At 52.6% G+C, this 13,779-nt stretch overlaps 1 protein-coding gene across 1 annotated transcript; it reads right to left on the reverse strand.

Moving 5' to 3' along the window:
• Nucleotides 1-2,678: 2,678 nt before the first annotated feature.
• TMEM121B (transmembrane protein 121B) lies at nucleotides 2,679-7,528 on the reverse strand. The gene has a single exon (XM_072766366.1). The coding sequence runs from the start codon at nucleotides 7,295-7,297 to the stop codon at nucleotides 5,498-5,500; it is 1,800 nt and encodes a 599-aa protein (XP_072622467.1). The 5' UTR covers nucleotides 7,298-7,528; the 3' UTR covers nucleotides 2,679-5,497.
• Nucleotides 7,529-13,779: the final 6,251 nt, after the last annotated feature.

The following is a 13,779-nucleotide window of genomic DNA, read 5'->3' on the forward strand; positions in this document are numbered from 1 at the left end:
TCACTTCAAGATTCATTCAGCAGTTTGAGCTGGAATCTCTGAATGCCAGGGTATGATGGATTTTAGTTGGTTTCTGCTTGTCCTTGAATATTAAATATGGCACAAAGGAGAGGAAGATGTACTTACAATGCAGTGGGAGGCTTTAATCCAATGGCCTCTAGACTCTGCACTTGATGCCCTCCCTTCCCAAATAAATAAGGGGAGTGCCAGGCCCACTTCTGCTCCTGAGCTTCCAGGAAAGACCTACCAGTTAAGGGCCATTGGACACTGGCTGCCCCAGGCTATGCAAGAAAGGGAGGGCCCAAGTATGCTTGAGCTTAGAATAAAAAGCAGAACTGGTATTCCAGCCCTGGCCTTGGTGTCTCCAGTCAGGTGGAGGAAGAGAGAGGTTCTTTAAAAAGAGGCTGGCAACAGTTACCCAAGGCTGGAGCCCTGGCTCCGCTGCTTACAACTCATGTGATCAGGTAATCATCCTGAGGTCTCAGGTCCCACGCGTGGGAGCACTCAGTACATGGAGACCCTCGCCCTGTCCAGGTGTTGCCCACGTGAGGAGCCCAGAGGCTCCCCTAGGTCTTAGTGCCTCTTAGCACAGAGCACTCTGACCTGGTTCTGGGTCGGAGCAGTTTAGGAAGGTGGGGCATTGTTTATCTAGGCTTCTTCCTGTTGTTAGGACTTTCTTGCTCTAGTGTTTGCTTTTTCAGATTACAAAAGCAATGTATGATCCAATATTCTATATATTGTGGGAGAATATAAAATACAGCGACTTCCCCCAGCCCATGGGTACAGGCTGTGAAGATGGGGTGCCTCACATCACTCCTAAATGGCTGCAAGGTCCATCAGCTTGCTTTGGGTCTCTCCCCAACCCTCCTTGCCCTGACACCTCTCCCAGATCTTGGCGCTGGGTGCACACTCACATGCTGTCCATTTGGGTTGGTTGAGGCAGGTGCTGTGCCCTGTCGAGCCAGCCTTGCTGTTAGAGGAATATGGAATCCCCACTCTCATATTTGACGGATACAAAGAGGTCTTGTCTAACATGCCTCCCCAGACCCCAGGTCCTAGATTCCCTTCCTAGGAGGAGTAGCTCCCAAGACTATTAGTTTACTGGATCCTTCCATTTCAATTAGACAGGAAGAAAATACAACAGTGACCTGAGAGGAGCGAGAGTAGATTGTCTGGCCCCTGACTTTTGCCTGCGCCCTGACATGGGTGTCCTGCTGGTTGACTTTTGCTCAATGCTGCTTCCTTGGGACTCACACAGAATAGGAAAACCAGCCCCTGCTTTTTAGCCAGACCGTTCAGCTTTAATAAGGCAAGTTGAACTCAACAGCAGAGTCTGAAGGCTGCCTGGGGTGGTGCAGATTTTGGAGACAGACAGGCCTGGGCTCAAATCTGGATTCCCTTCCCAACTTTCATGTGGTATTCGGCAAGCTACTCTATTTTTCTGGACCTCAGGAAAATGGAGCTAAAGTTCTCTTGGAGATGGCTGTGAAGATGGAAATGAGCCGCCATGCATCAAGAGCCTGCTGCAGGGAAGCACAGGACGCATCCCCAGGCTCCTCCGGAGGGCCAGAACCACAAAGTCCGACTCAACTGCTGGGCAAGGCCCACATGTGGCCTCAGCCCTACCCACCCAGAACACACTGCCTGTTCATATGCCATTTCTTCATCTTTCACAAAGTGCTTTCACATACCGTCCCACTGACACAGGGGTGGGACCTAGCTTGCTTAACTATGAGAAACGTGAATATTTATAACATGCTTAGTCACATTCATCATCTTATTTTACATCTGGATTTAGAAAGGAAGGAAGACATGCTCCTATGTTTCTCTGTCATTCTTTTACATGTGAATTTAGTCCACCATTATTATTATAGATGTCTGAGGAAAAGGACTGTATTTGCATATGCCACCTCATTTCATTATGACCACAGCCTCGTGGGGTAACAGTGCTCCTGTTTGAAAACATCCGAGGAGGTGAGGTAAGCACCTGCAGCTGCAGCTGGCAGGAGGCAGACCAAGCACAGGACCTGGTTGTTCTGAAGCTTTGATTTTGCCTCTTTCTCCCTCTGGGTCCAACCTCTGTTGGTCTTTGGAATGACCACAAGCATCACAGGGCAACAGCACCGAGTCCTTTGAATAGTATTGGCTGTCTCTGTACTAAAGGAAAACACACACACACACACACACACACACTATTATTTTTGTGCAGACTCAATGTTCTTAGACTTCACAGTCTCCTTTGTATTGTTTTGTTGTTGTTATTGTTGTTGTTGATGTTAAAAAGAAAAGCCTTGTTCTTCTCATTCATACATAATTCATGCTTCTGGCTGGGACAAGAGTAATACAGGAGGGCAAAGTATTTGAAAATAAATTGCTCAGTCTTTCCTTTGGTAAGTTTTTCTTAGAAATGGGAGTGAAAGCCCCCAGTGGCTGGGGAAATGTCTCCCAGGCCGAGAGCCCACGTGAGTTAGCCCTGCCTATAGGAAGCCTGGCTAGACACCCTCCAGGTCAAGGCCTCCCCGAAGAGTGCCAACCACCTAAAAGGAAATGGCCAAGTGTACTCACAATGTTAACACAAGCCTATAAAATGATGACAAATGTCACACTGACATTTAAGAATTTAGTAAGGAAACCAGGATGGGAAAGATCTTAAAACAAACCACACAGGAAGCTTGTCACAAGTCTCAAGTTTTTTATTTTCAGAACAAAGGCTGGTTTTATTTTTAAAAAGAAAAAGGGGGGGGGGGGGATGTGTCAATGCTAGTGAGGTGCCACCTCCCTTCTTCCAGACTCTAACTTCCAGCCAGCTCTCTTCCCCAAAAATACATGGACTCAGAACCAAGCCATGTTCTATCAGAACAGCCTTGAGACAGGGTCCAGTTCAGTCCCCTTTTACAATCCATAACGAGTCAGAGGCTCAGATCAAGGGCGCACCTTACTTTCGTAAACGTTGGAGGCAGGCAGACTGAATTCTGAATGCGGGCTACTTTTCTATGAACTATACTGCAGGCATATGCCTCAGGAGACAGGCGCACCTCTTGTTTATGAGACCCTCAGGGAAAACATCTCCCGTTTGACCCCCCCCCCCCACTACAGAAGCCCCTAGAAAGCAAGAAAAATGAAACTTGAGGGGTCAGGTCTCTTTGTGAGTAGGGTAAGGAAAGAAAGCAAAAGCACTCAAGAAAAAAAAAAAAAACAGAAGGAAGGGATTGACCCCTGAGCACAAAGTACTTGCACCAGATGTTTGAAGGACAGTGTCCAGGGGTGAGTGTGGCCGGAAGGCAGAGCTGGCCCGGTTGCCATCTGTGTCTTGATGTACCTGGGCAAGTGGTAGCTCATCGGAACCTATCACAGCCTCCCACCAAAAAACTCAACAGCACTCAGATTTTACAGTCAGTTGCTCAGCAGAGGAGACCACCATCCAAACAAGAGAAAAGGGGTAGGGCAGGGTCCAGTGAGCAGCTGGCTATGGCTTGGACACATTGCCCTTTCATAGCCACTGAGATTAGGTAGCAGAGAAACAGAGAAAAGCTGGAGAAAGAGGATGGAGATCCAGGGAGCAGCTATGGGGTCGGTGGCGGGGGAGCAGCTATGGTGGTCGGTCCCTGCACCCAGGGTCTGGGTGGAGAACTTTGAGCACAGAGAATTCAAAGGGAAAGGATATGGGGAGGAGGAGGCAGAAAAAAAAAAAGACTAGTTGCAAAATCCAACCCCCTATATTGGACCTGGTAGGGTGAGGGGCTGAAAGCACAGACAATCCACTGAGAGTAAATATTTTTCCACTGTTGTTCCCCACTGTGACAGTAGGGGAGGCTCAGAACTCTGGTCAAGATACCAACCCCTCTGTGTCTTGTCTATATGGATGTCTTTTGTCAACAAACCCCCAGGAAGTTGAGAGAGAAGGGCCCCAAGTGAAAAACTGGGGCCCAGAAAGCAAAAAGTGATGTGTCACTCAAAGCTAGTGAGTGACAGTCAAAACTACAACCCATGACTTCTGGTCCTTTGTCCAGGGTTCGTTACACCACACGAAGTATAAGGAGGGGGGACAGGAAACAAAAATTCTTACAGTTTTGTCCCCCACCCCATCCTAGTTGGGGTGGAAGAAAGTGAGTATTTCCTGGCCTTGCTGCCAACTGTCCTCCAGCACTCTTACCTCTCCTAAAAATACTTACCCATCCTCAAAGATTCTAAGAGTGATGTCCTACATGGAGACTATAAGCGGGCAACCCCTAGGTGTCCCTTGTCATTCATCTCAAGAATACTAGGGAGGAAGGCAGGGCAGGGGGAGGATTTGCCCAGCCTCTCCATGCAGCCTGCCTTCTCCTCAGAAATTCCCTTAGCCAGAGCAGAGGACAAAGGTCATCATCGCCCTTTCTGATCTATACCAGGCTTCCTAGAGGAAGGACAGATGGGGAATGGATTCCCTTGAGCAATGGGAACCCCAACATCACATCTATCCAGGAGCCCCACCAAAGCTGTCATTCTGAGCCAAGATCTGACCCAGTCAGCAACAAACCTTGGGAGGAGTAAGAGTCCTGGGTGTAGAGGAAGCGAGAGCGGGAGGGCAAGCCAATGGCTGATACTCCACAGACCCTGTAATAAGACTGGCACCAAACCCCAGCTGGATCCAGTGGCCATGTTGAATGTAACTTCTGAGTATTTTGCCTTTGTTTTTTGCAAGCAGCATCAGTGCACGATGCAACAAAAGTTGAAAGCACGGAGGTAGAAATGCTCACTCACCCAAGAAAGGGTGCAGTTTGGTCATTAGTGTATGGACCCTCTCTGCCTCCAAGCTGAGAAGAGAGGAGTGGAATTGAGGAAGATCCTGGGTGAGCTTCTCCCTTGGAGGGGAGCAACTGGGCAGCTCGCAGGAGCCCAGTTCTTTCTGGGAATTCATGGCCACAAATTCAGGTAGGAATGAAGAGGGCGGTCCTGTGTGTGGCGGGAAGGACAGGGCCTCCCCAGATCTCCTACTGATTGCAAGGGGCCACAGTGTGGACACAAGAAAACTATACTATACACAGAGAGTCTTTGCACCTACCATCTGGGGAAAAAAAAAAAAAATCCAAAGAGACCCACCAGGGGAACAGTGGATTCTGGATCAGTTTCCAGGCGTGGGACAACGACCACACGGCCACAGCCTATGAGAAGCTGGCACTTCCCCGCGAGGGGAAAGGCTTAAGGCCCAGCACCCCTGTCTGGGCACCCCGTGTCCTCCGTTTTCCCCCACAATGTACAAGACTTAGGATGGCGGTGGGAAAAGCAAGAAGCAGAAGTACCCGGACCCCTGAGGCTGGATGAGGGTAGGGCAGGAGAAGGGAGAACAGAGCAGCAGGTGGCTCTTCCTCCGTCACATTAGCTGCTCGTCTCCCTCCAAGCTGTTGACCAGAGGGTGCAGGACACAGCAGCCCTTAGCCCAACTAACAGTTCCGTCCTCTAAATAGAGCCTGATGGCATCTGGGTGAGGGACGGTCGGAGGACAGGGGGCAACGCCTCCTCAATTCTGGGACGCCACGGCCAGGGTGTTGACGTAGCCGTGCGCGCCGCCCTCGTTCTCCGAGATGCAGTGGCCCAGCTGGGAGCCTCCCGGAGGCGGCGGCGGCGGCGGGGCGGCGGGCGGGGCTCCGTAGCCCCCTCGCCCCCGGCCGGGGGAGGCCCGACTCCCCTGGTCCCAACAGCCCTCCAGGGCCTCCAGGCCTCGGCAGGCGAGGAAGAAGAGGTTCTTGAGCATGAAGACGGAGAGCGGCTGCTGGTAGCTCACCACCAGGAGGCAGCGCAGCGCCAGCAGCGGCACGTCCACCAGGCAGCCGCCCAGCAGGCGCAGCAGGCGGCTACAGCTGCCCGGCCCAGGCCCAGGAGCCGGGCCCCAGGGCGGCGCGGCCGCCGCGGCGTTGAGCTCGTAGAGCCAGAGCACCGGCGAGGCGAGGGTGAGGAAGTAGACGGCGATGAGCAGGTAGCGCAGGTGCGCAGGCAGCAGCACGCGGCCCTCCAGCGTCAGCTCCACCAGGGTGAAGCTGTCGAGCAGGTCCAGGCACGTGCCCAGGAAGCAGCCGGCGGCTCGGTGCCGCTGGGGCTGCAGGAGCAGGGGCCCCGCGGAGCCGGGGGGGGCGCCCGCCTCGCTGATGGCCCGCACCAGGCTGTAGAGCAGGGGCACCGACAGCGCCATGGTGAGTCGGAAGCCGGTGGTGCCCAGGGGCGCGCGCAGCTCGATGAGGTCCAGGATGGACGTGCCCAGGATCAGCACCACCTTGGGCGTGAAGGCGATGGAGTAGATGAGCCAGGCCAGGTAGGCGAAGGCGAACTCGCCCGCCGCCCCGGCAGCCCCCGGGCCGCCCCCCGGGCCGCCTGCGCCCCCGCGGCCGCCGCGCGCCTTGGCCCCGGCTGGCGCCCCGGCGGAGGCGGCGGAGGCGGCGGGGGCGGCGGGCAGGTGCAGGGGCGGCGCCGCGTGGTGGTGGTGCTGGTAGTGGGTGTGCGCGCCGCCCGCCGCGCCGCCCCGACGGCCCCGGCTGTTCTTGGCGAAGAAGATGGCCCAGCCCGCCGCCACCACCAGGTCCGTGGCGATCCAGGAGCACCAGTACAGGTCGGTGACGGCGATGAGGTACAGGTCCAGCAGGCCGCCCTGGGCCAGCAGCAGCACCACGGACAGCGCCTGGTAGCCCCAGCGGCACCCGGGGCGGGGGGCGCAGCCTCGGCGCCGACCCCTGCGGCCCGAGCGGCCCGCGCGGCCGCAGCAGCAGCAGCAGCACGAGCAGCAGGACGCGCCGCCGCCCGTCCCGGGGCCGCCCGCGCCCGCGCCCCCGCCCCCGCCCCCGCCCGCGCGGCCCCCGGGACCCCCGACGGCCCCCGCCGCGCCGCCGCCGAAGTCCGCCGCGGTCATGCTGCCGGAGGAGGTGGGCGTGGAGGTGGAGGTGCAGGAGGACGCGGCGGCGGCGAAGGCGGCGGGGGCGGGGCCGGCGGCCGGGGCGCCCCCCTGGGCCGGGGGTCCCGGGAGCGCGGCGGCGGGCACCAGGGGCTTGCTGATGCTGATGCTGTCGTCGTCGTCCTCCCTCTCCGCGCCGGTGCTGCTGCTGGGGGAGCCGCCGCCGCCGCCGCCGCCGCCCCCGCCGCGCCTGCCGCCGCCTCCCCCCCGGCTGGTGCTGGTGCTGGTGCTGCTGTCGCCCGAGCCTCGCCGGCCGCGGGAGGACCTCCCCCGGAGGAAGAGGGGCTGCAGCCGGGCGGCGGCGGGCGGCGGGGGCGGCGGGGGGCAGCAGCCGGACGAGGACGAGACCGAGCGCGGGTCGCCGAGCGCCGGGTGCATTGTCCTCGGAGGGGCTCGGGGGGCGGCCCGGCTGCTCCCTCCCCGCCGACCCCGGGCTGGCGAGGCGGCCGAGGGGAGCCGGGGCCAGCGCTGCCTCCGCCCCAGCGGCTGGGGCTCGCACCCGGCCTGGGCAGCAGCGAGACCCGGACTGGAGCCGCCGGACTGGGCGAGCCGAGCCCCGCGGAGGCAGCGGGTGGGCGCGCAGCGGAGCCCCGCGGCGGCAGCAGCAGCGGCAGCAGCGGGCGCGGCGGGGGCGGGGGCGGGAGGAAAGGGAGGCTGGCGGCGGGGAAACCAGGACTGGATTCAAGGGGCGGAGGAGGAGCAGAGACCAGAGGAGGAGAAAGCCTGGCTCCCTGGATCGGCAGGAACAAAAGGGGGAAAGGGCAGCGGAGGCCCGAGCGTCGGGGTGGGAGCCCCGAGGGGGGTCTCGAGGAGGGGAGAGGGGCTGGGAGGGACCAGCGGCGGGAGGTGGGCGGGTTGGCGCCGGGAGGCCCTCACCCGAGCGGAGGATGCCCAGGGAAGTCGCTCAGCGCTCCCGCGGCCGAGCCGCTGAAGCCTTAGCAGCCGGAGGGCCTCAGACCGTGCCTCTGAGCCGCAGGCACAGACGACAGGTTCAGGCCTCTGCCCCTGGTCAGCACAACTTGTTCTGCAGGCAGCGGGGCGGCTTCCCCTGGGGCAGCCCGCCTCTCCTCCAGGCACTTACAAACCGACGGAGGGATGGGGCCATACGGATTCAACAGCCCCGGAACAGCAGCCCAGACATGAATTCCAGTCTACCCGTGTGCCCTGCGAGGGGTTCAGCGGTAGACGCCCTGGGGAGGTCCCAGTTTCCGGTGAACCGAGCAGTTCTTTGAATATAACTACTTGAGGAGAGAGCATAGGTAAAAGAATTATTCATTCGGCCCCAGCCAAGTGGGTTCTCTCGTACTCTCAGAGGTCTTTGAAGTGGGAATTGGGAATAATAAAGATGTATCTAGGAGAGAGAAAAATGAAGGGACATTTAGTGCTCGAGTACCTTGATAAAACCAAGGCTCCAAGGGGGTGCTGGTGAATGTTACAACCTGCCACTGTGGACAGGCTCTGCACCAACTAACTCAGAGCTCCTTCTGACTCACACCCCCAGATTTATTCCATGACTGGGGCTGGATACCCATCAATAACTCAGGAAGGCAGCAGGTAGAGTTATGGCTCTAGAAGTTTAGGGGAGGAAACAATGACAAGAGCATTTGGGGCTCAAACATAAAAAAATCTGAGGCTAACATATGATGCAAACATCCCAGACACATCAAAGCAAGGCAAGGAAGCCTGTCTGCCCCTTCCTCCTTCTCCATATACTCAGGCTGCAAGTTCCTTGCCTTGATTTCAGTGCTGTTCAAACTTGTGCCACCAGGGCTCACCTTCCTAGGTGACACCACGCAGTGCCAGGGAGGAGGACCCACTGGCTCCATGGTGGCTGCTTGCCCTGTGTCTGGCCCCTCAATCAGCTTGGTGAATAAGAGTCAGTTTCTCCAGTCTCTCGCAGGTCAGTCTCTACAACTAATTCGTGGTAAATATAGGCCTTAGAACCACCAACCTGCACAATTTCCACCTGCCTCTGGCATACACAACCTTTAAAAAGTTCTGTGTCCAGTCATGCCAGAGATATTTGGTGGCAAGAACATGAGCTCTGGAGACGGTGGTCTCGGCTCTGCCAGTTAGTTCGTGTGATTTTGAACTAGGGGTTATTTCCCCTCCCTGAGCCTCACATTATCCAACTGCAAAAAGAGACCAATATCTACCTTAACAGGCTGTTATATTAAGAGAGGTCATGAGTTCAAAGTGTTTAGCCTAGTGTCTGGCACAGAGTATGTACTCAGCTACAGGCAGCTGGTATTATCATCATCATCCCACTTAGCTCTTGTCTTAGCCTCCTAGGACACATTTACTCAAGGCACTAATGATGGTTTTCTGGGCTGGATTCCTTCCTGAGGCCACACTCAGAGGTCTGTCCCCAACAGCTTTGCACTCCAGTAAGTGCCAGGGAGCAAAGCTGCTCTCATTAGGACAGTGGTACTTGGAGCGGGTCTTCACAGACTGCACAGTGTGAGAGATTCTGCTATGGCAGCTGGTGCCAAGGCCCACCAACGTGGGGTAAGGTGGGGAACAAACAGCGGATGCAGCCTGCACTCACATGTGAGCACCACAGCAGGTAACAGCAGATGTCAGGGCTGAGACAGTCCAGGTTAAAAAGCAGATTGGGGAGCTGCCAACTGCTAATGGAAGTGATTATAGCCAGTCTCCCAGCTCTCCTCCAGGGAAAACACCAGCCAACAACTAACCTGAAAGCTGACCCAAGACTTCTGCTCAAGTTAATGAAGCAGTTGAAGGAGCAGAAGCAGCTGATGAAGGCAAAGAACTGGGTTCCTGAGAGAATACTAACAGATCTGTCCCCATGCCCCACACCTGCGAGCTCCTCTGACCCACTCACCACTCAGAGGTACTCGCCTCCTGCTCTTACCTGGCAGGCCCAGCCCCTCCCCTCACAGGTGTGCCAGGACAGGTTTCTCCCCCAGAACGTGAATTATAACAGCCTTTGAAGTTATCTTTTGTATTTCTGGGGAATGTACTATAAATAAGTTAGATTAACTTTCTGTAAGAGCCCAGTTTTTTCAGAGCAGAGACCCTGGATAAATGACCCCATAATAAGAATGAAAAATCAGAGGACACAAAAGAACAATTTGGTGGCCTGGGTATTGGAGGGATCTCTCCTCTTGGCACTAGGTTTTTTCTCATCTTCTGTGCATACACACACACACACACACACACACACACACACACACACACAGCCTTTGCTTCAGCCTGGAAAGGGCTTGACAAAGACATGACAAGAAGAGGAAGGAACACTTTCTCATATATAAACTGAGAGCACACATCCCACAAGGATGTAGAAAAGGGAAGACACAGTCGCCAAGCACCTCATAAGCACTGAGGGTCTGTGCTAGATACCTTACACATAATAACCTGGAAACTGGGAGGCAGAGAGGTTAAGCAACTTACTCCAAGTCACACAGCTAGTTAAGGGCAGAGTTAGTGTTAGATCTAGACTTCTCTCAGCCCAGTGCTCTCAGGATAGCAACAGCTCATAAACAGCCTGGGAGACTGAGACAAACTAAGCAGGTTTCAATCCAATATATATTTCCTTAAGAACCTGCTAAACACTGGACACTGAGTACGTTTCATTTGGAGACTTAATATTCTTATTCTCCTGGAACAGAAAGGCCAAGGGCTCCCTGCCTCCCTGGAGCAGCAGTGGACAGACTAGGAGTAAGGGAAAGATATTCCTAACCGGCTCAGCACTGAGCCAGCTCAGCTCAGTGAGGCAGGGCCAGCCATCCACATACTGACCCAAGGCCCTACTCTTTCCTGATCTGCCCACTCTGACTGGGCCCTCTCACCTTCACAGTAAGAGTAAAGAAAAGGTCCAAAGAGAACTGTTAGAGGGGTGTGGGGAGCCTCACAGGTGGTTGGTGAAAAGACACAAGCAGGGCCCTCTGGTTCTCAACTACACAGTCACAATACTGACTCTCAGAAAATGAAAGGAAAGCTAGCAGAAAACTGGAACTGAAGTAGGATGAGTCTGTGAAGCTTGGGCTTATTAGGAACTTGAGGCCTCAAAACTACTTTTAGAGTTCTCTGAGGAAGACATTACCCCTTCCCCACTTCAGAGCTCCTCTAATCTGGAGCAAGGATGTGCCTTGAACTGCCCCATGGATGTCTCACAGAGATGCCACTACCCTCTTGGATAAAGAAGTCCCGACATCAGCACCTCCATGCATCAGTCCCTGGGCTAGGTGTTGGGGTTGGTTCCAGAGACTAAAACAAAGCAAGTCTTTTTCTAGGAGTCCACCCTGGGAGGGGCCGCAATGAAGTGACCGAATGCTATACAGGGTCCAGAAGAGGTACAAAACAGGAGTCAGTAAAGCCTTCAGAGAGGTGGAGATGTGAGAGCTGTTGTAAAAATGAGCAGATGTTGGTTAGCAGATAGGAGGTGGGATGGGGTTAGGAGAATATTCCAGATAGGAGGTGGGATGGGGGTAGGAGAATATTCCAAGGAGCAAGATGAGCAGAGTACCTAAGGTATGAAATAGTGGACACTTTTAAGGAAGTACAAGGCTTTGACACTGCTTGAATATGAAGAACACAAAGATGCAATGAAAGGTAAGGCTGAGGAAACAGGCAAGGGTCAGGTTACAGAGGACCTCATATGCCACACTGAACTCAGACTGTATTCTGAGAGAATAGGGAACTCTTGAAAGCAGATATGTAACAACAACAGATTTGCATCTTGGAAAAGTTGCTTTCCAGTAAAGAAGATGGATTAAAGGGAAGAGAAAATGAAAGCAGACTATGTTCCACTTCTGGCAATACTGTAAACTAAATAATATAAAACCTCTCCAGCCCACAAAAAAACACAAGATAAAATTGAATGTCCTTTTAAATGCCCAGTAGAGAGAGTAAGATAAATTCTTGGGGCCGTAAATAAAGAGGAAACTGAAAACCACAATGGTAGTGAAGTAAATGATGCTGTGCATGCCTTCGCATATGCATTTTATCTCAATAAGGAATGTTGTCTAATATGGTCGAAATAAGCCATGAACAGCAATATAATTTAAATTTATTTAAGTTAATATTAATTGAAATAAATTGTAACTTAAAATTCAGCTCCTCAGTCTCACTAGCAACATTTCATGTACTCAAAGCCCTGTGTGGATAGCGGCTATCATATGGGACAGCAGATATAAGACAATTCAATCACTGTGGCAAGTTCTATTGGACCACACAGATGGAGACCTGGATTTAATAGCCAAACAGAGACAAGGAATCTGGCATTCAACCCAAATGAGGCAAGAAGGCAGAGCAGACCTTCCTACATAAAACCAGAAACCTCAATGAAGGGGTGGATTAGAAAAACAAATCTACCATCCAAACAGGGAGACTACATGTAAATGAATGAACATAGGCCTAAGCTGGAAGTGAAATAAAAACTTCTCCTGGAAAAAAAAAAAAAAAAAAAAAACTTCTCCTGGGAATTCATTACCATGGGCCTATACCACATATAGATTTGAAATTTGAGGGCAGCCCGGGTGGCTCAGCAGTTTGGCGCTGCCTTCGGCCTGGGGTGTGATCCTAAAGACCTGGGATCGAATCCCGCATTGGGTTCCCTGCATGGAGCCTGCTTCTCCCTCGGCCTGTGTCTCTGCCTCTCTCTCTTTCTGTGTCTCTCATGAATAAATAAATAAAATCTTAAAAAAAAAAAAAAAAGATTTGAAATTTGAATGATCTCATGCTGAAAAATTAACATAAATATTGGCTGTAGGTGGGTAATAACTATGGATGCCTACCAAAAGCAAATATAGTAAATATATTAGCAAATATATAGCAACTATATAGTAAATAGTTCTAAGGGACCATACTTTCAACCCAGGCCTAAAGAAGTCCCATAGATAAAACACAAGTAAAAGTGAGCTCATAATCCCAAATTACAAAACACATAAGGAAATAACCCAACATGAATAAAAGCCAGCAGATGAAACATACAGCAAGATTTGACCCTCTCCCCCCACCAAGAACTTCAAATGATGAAAGCCATACCACCAATAGGTTTACAATTATTAAAAACATTAAAAAAGAGTATAATGCTATAAACAAAATAAAAAGAATAGTATAGGGGCACCTGGGTGGCAGTCAGTTAAGCAACTGCCTTCGGCTCAGGTCACGATCCCAGGAGCCTGGGATTGAGCCCCACCCTGTTCAGCGAGGAATCTACTTCTCCCTCTCCCTTTCCCTATTCCCCTGCTTGTTCTCTCTCTCTCTCTCCCAAATAAATAAATTCTTCAAAAAAAAAAAAATAATGGCATATCAAAAGAAAAGAATAAGGCAGGGAGAAGTACATCCAAGAATGGCAGTGTGTGGATCTCTGTGAATTTTTTCCCCAGTGAAACAACCATAGCTGGTGTAAACTATTAAAAAAAAAAATTAAAATTTCTGAAAATTGTCTATGGCATCCAGAAAATGGAAAAACATTTATTCAAGAAAGTATACTACACCTCAGTAAGAATAGCAAGAGTCTATGGCATTAAAAAAAAAAAAAAAAAGAGTCTATGGCATTTAAGCCACAATTTGCTCCTTTCTCTCCACCAGCTGAGTGTGGTAGAAACTACTTGCAGTGAATACAGCCATGAAGGAGCTCCCCATTTTCCAGTCTAGTATAATAGTTTCTCCCTAGGAATGGATTTTTAATACCCTCCCCACTGCTTCCTGTGTAGAAATTCTGTTCCTGGGCAGCCCAGGTGGCTCAGCAGTTTAGCACCACCTTCAGCCCAGGGCCTGATCCTGGAGACCCGGGATCGAGTCTCACGTTGGGCTCCCTGCATGGAGCCTGCTTCTCCCTCTGCCTGTGTCTCTGCCTCTCTCTCCTTCTGTGTCTCTCATGAATAAGTAAA

The sequence above is a fragment of the Vulpes vulpes genome, chromosome 8 (assembly GCF_048418805.1).
Source record: "Vulpes vulpes isolate BD-2025 chromosome 8, VulVul3, whole genome shotgun sequence".
Taxonomy (NCBI): domain Eukaryota; kingdom Metazoa; phylum Chordata; class Mammalia; order Carnivora; family Canidae; genus Vulpes; species Vulpes vulpes.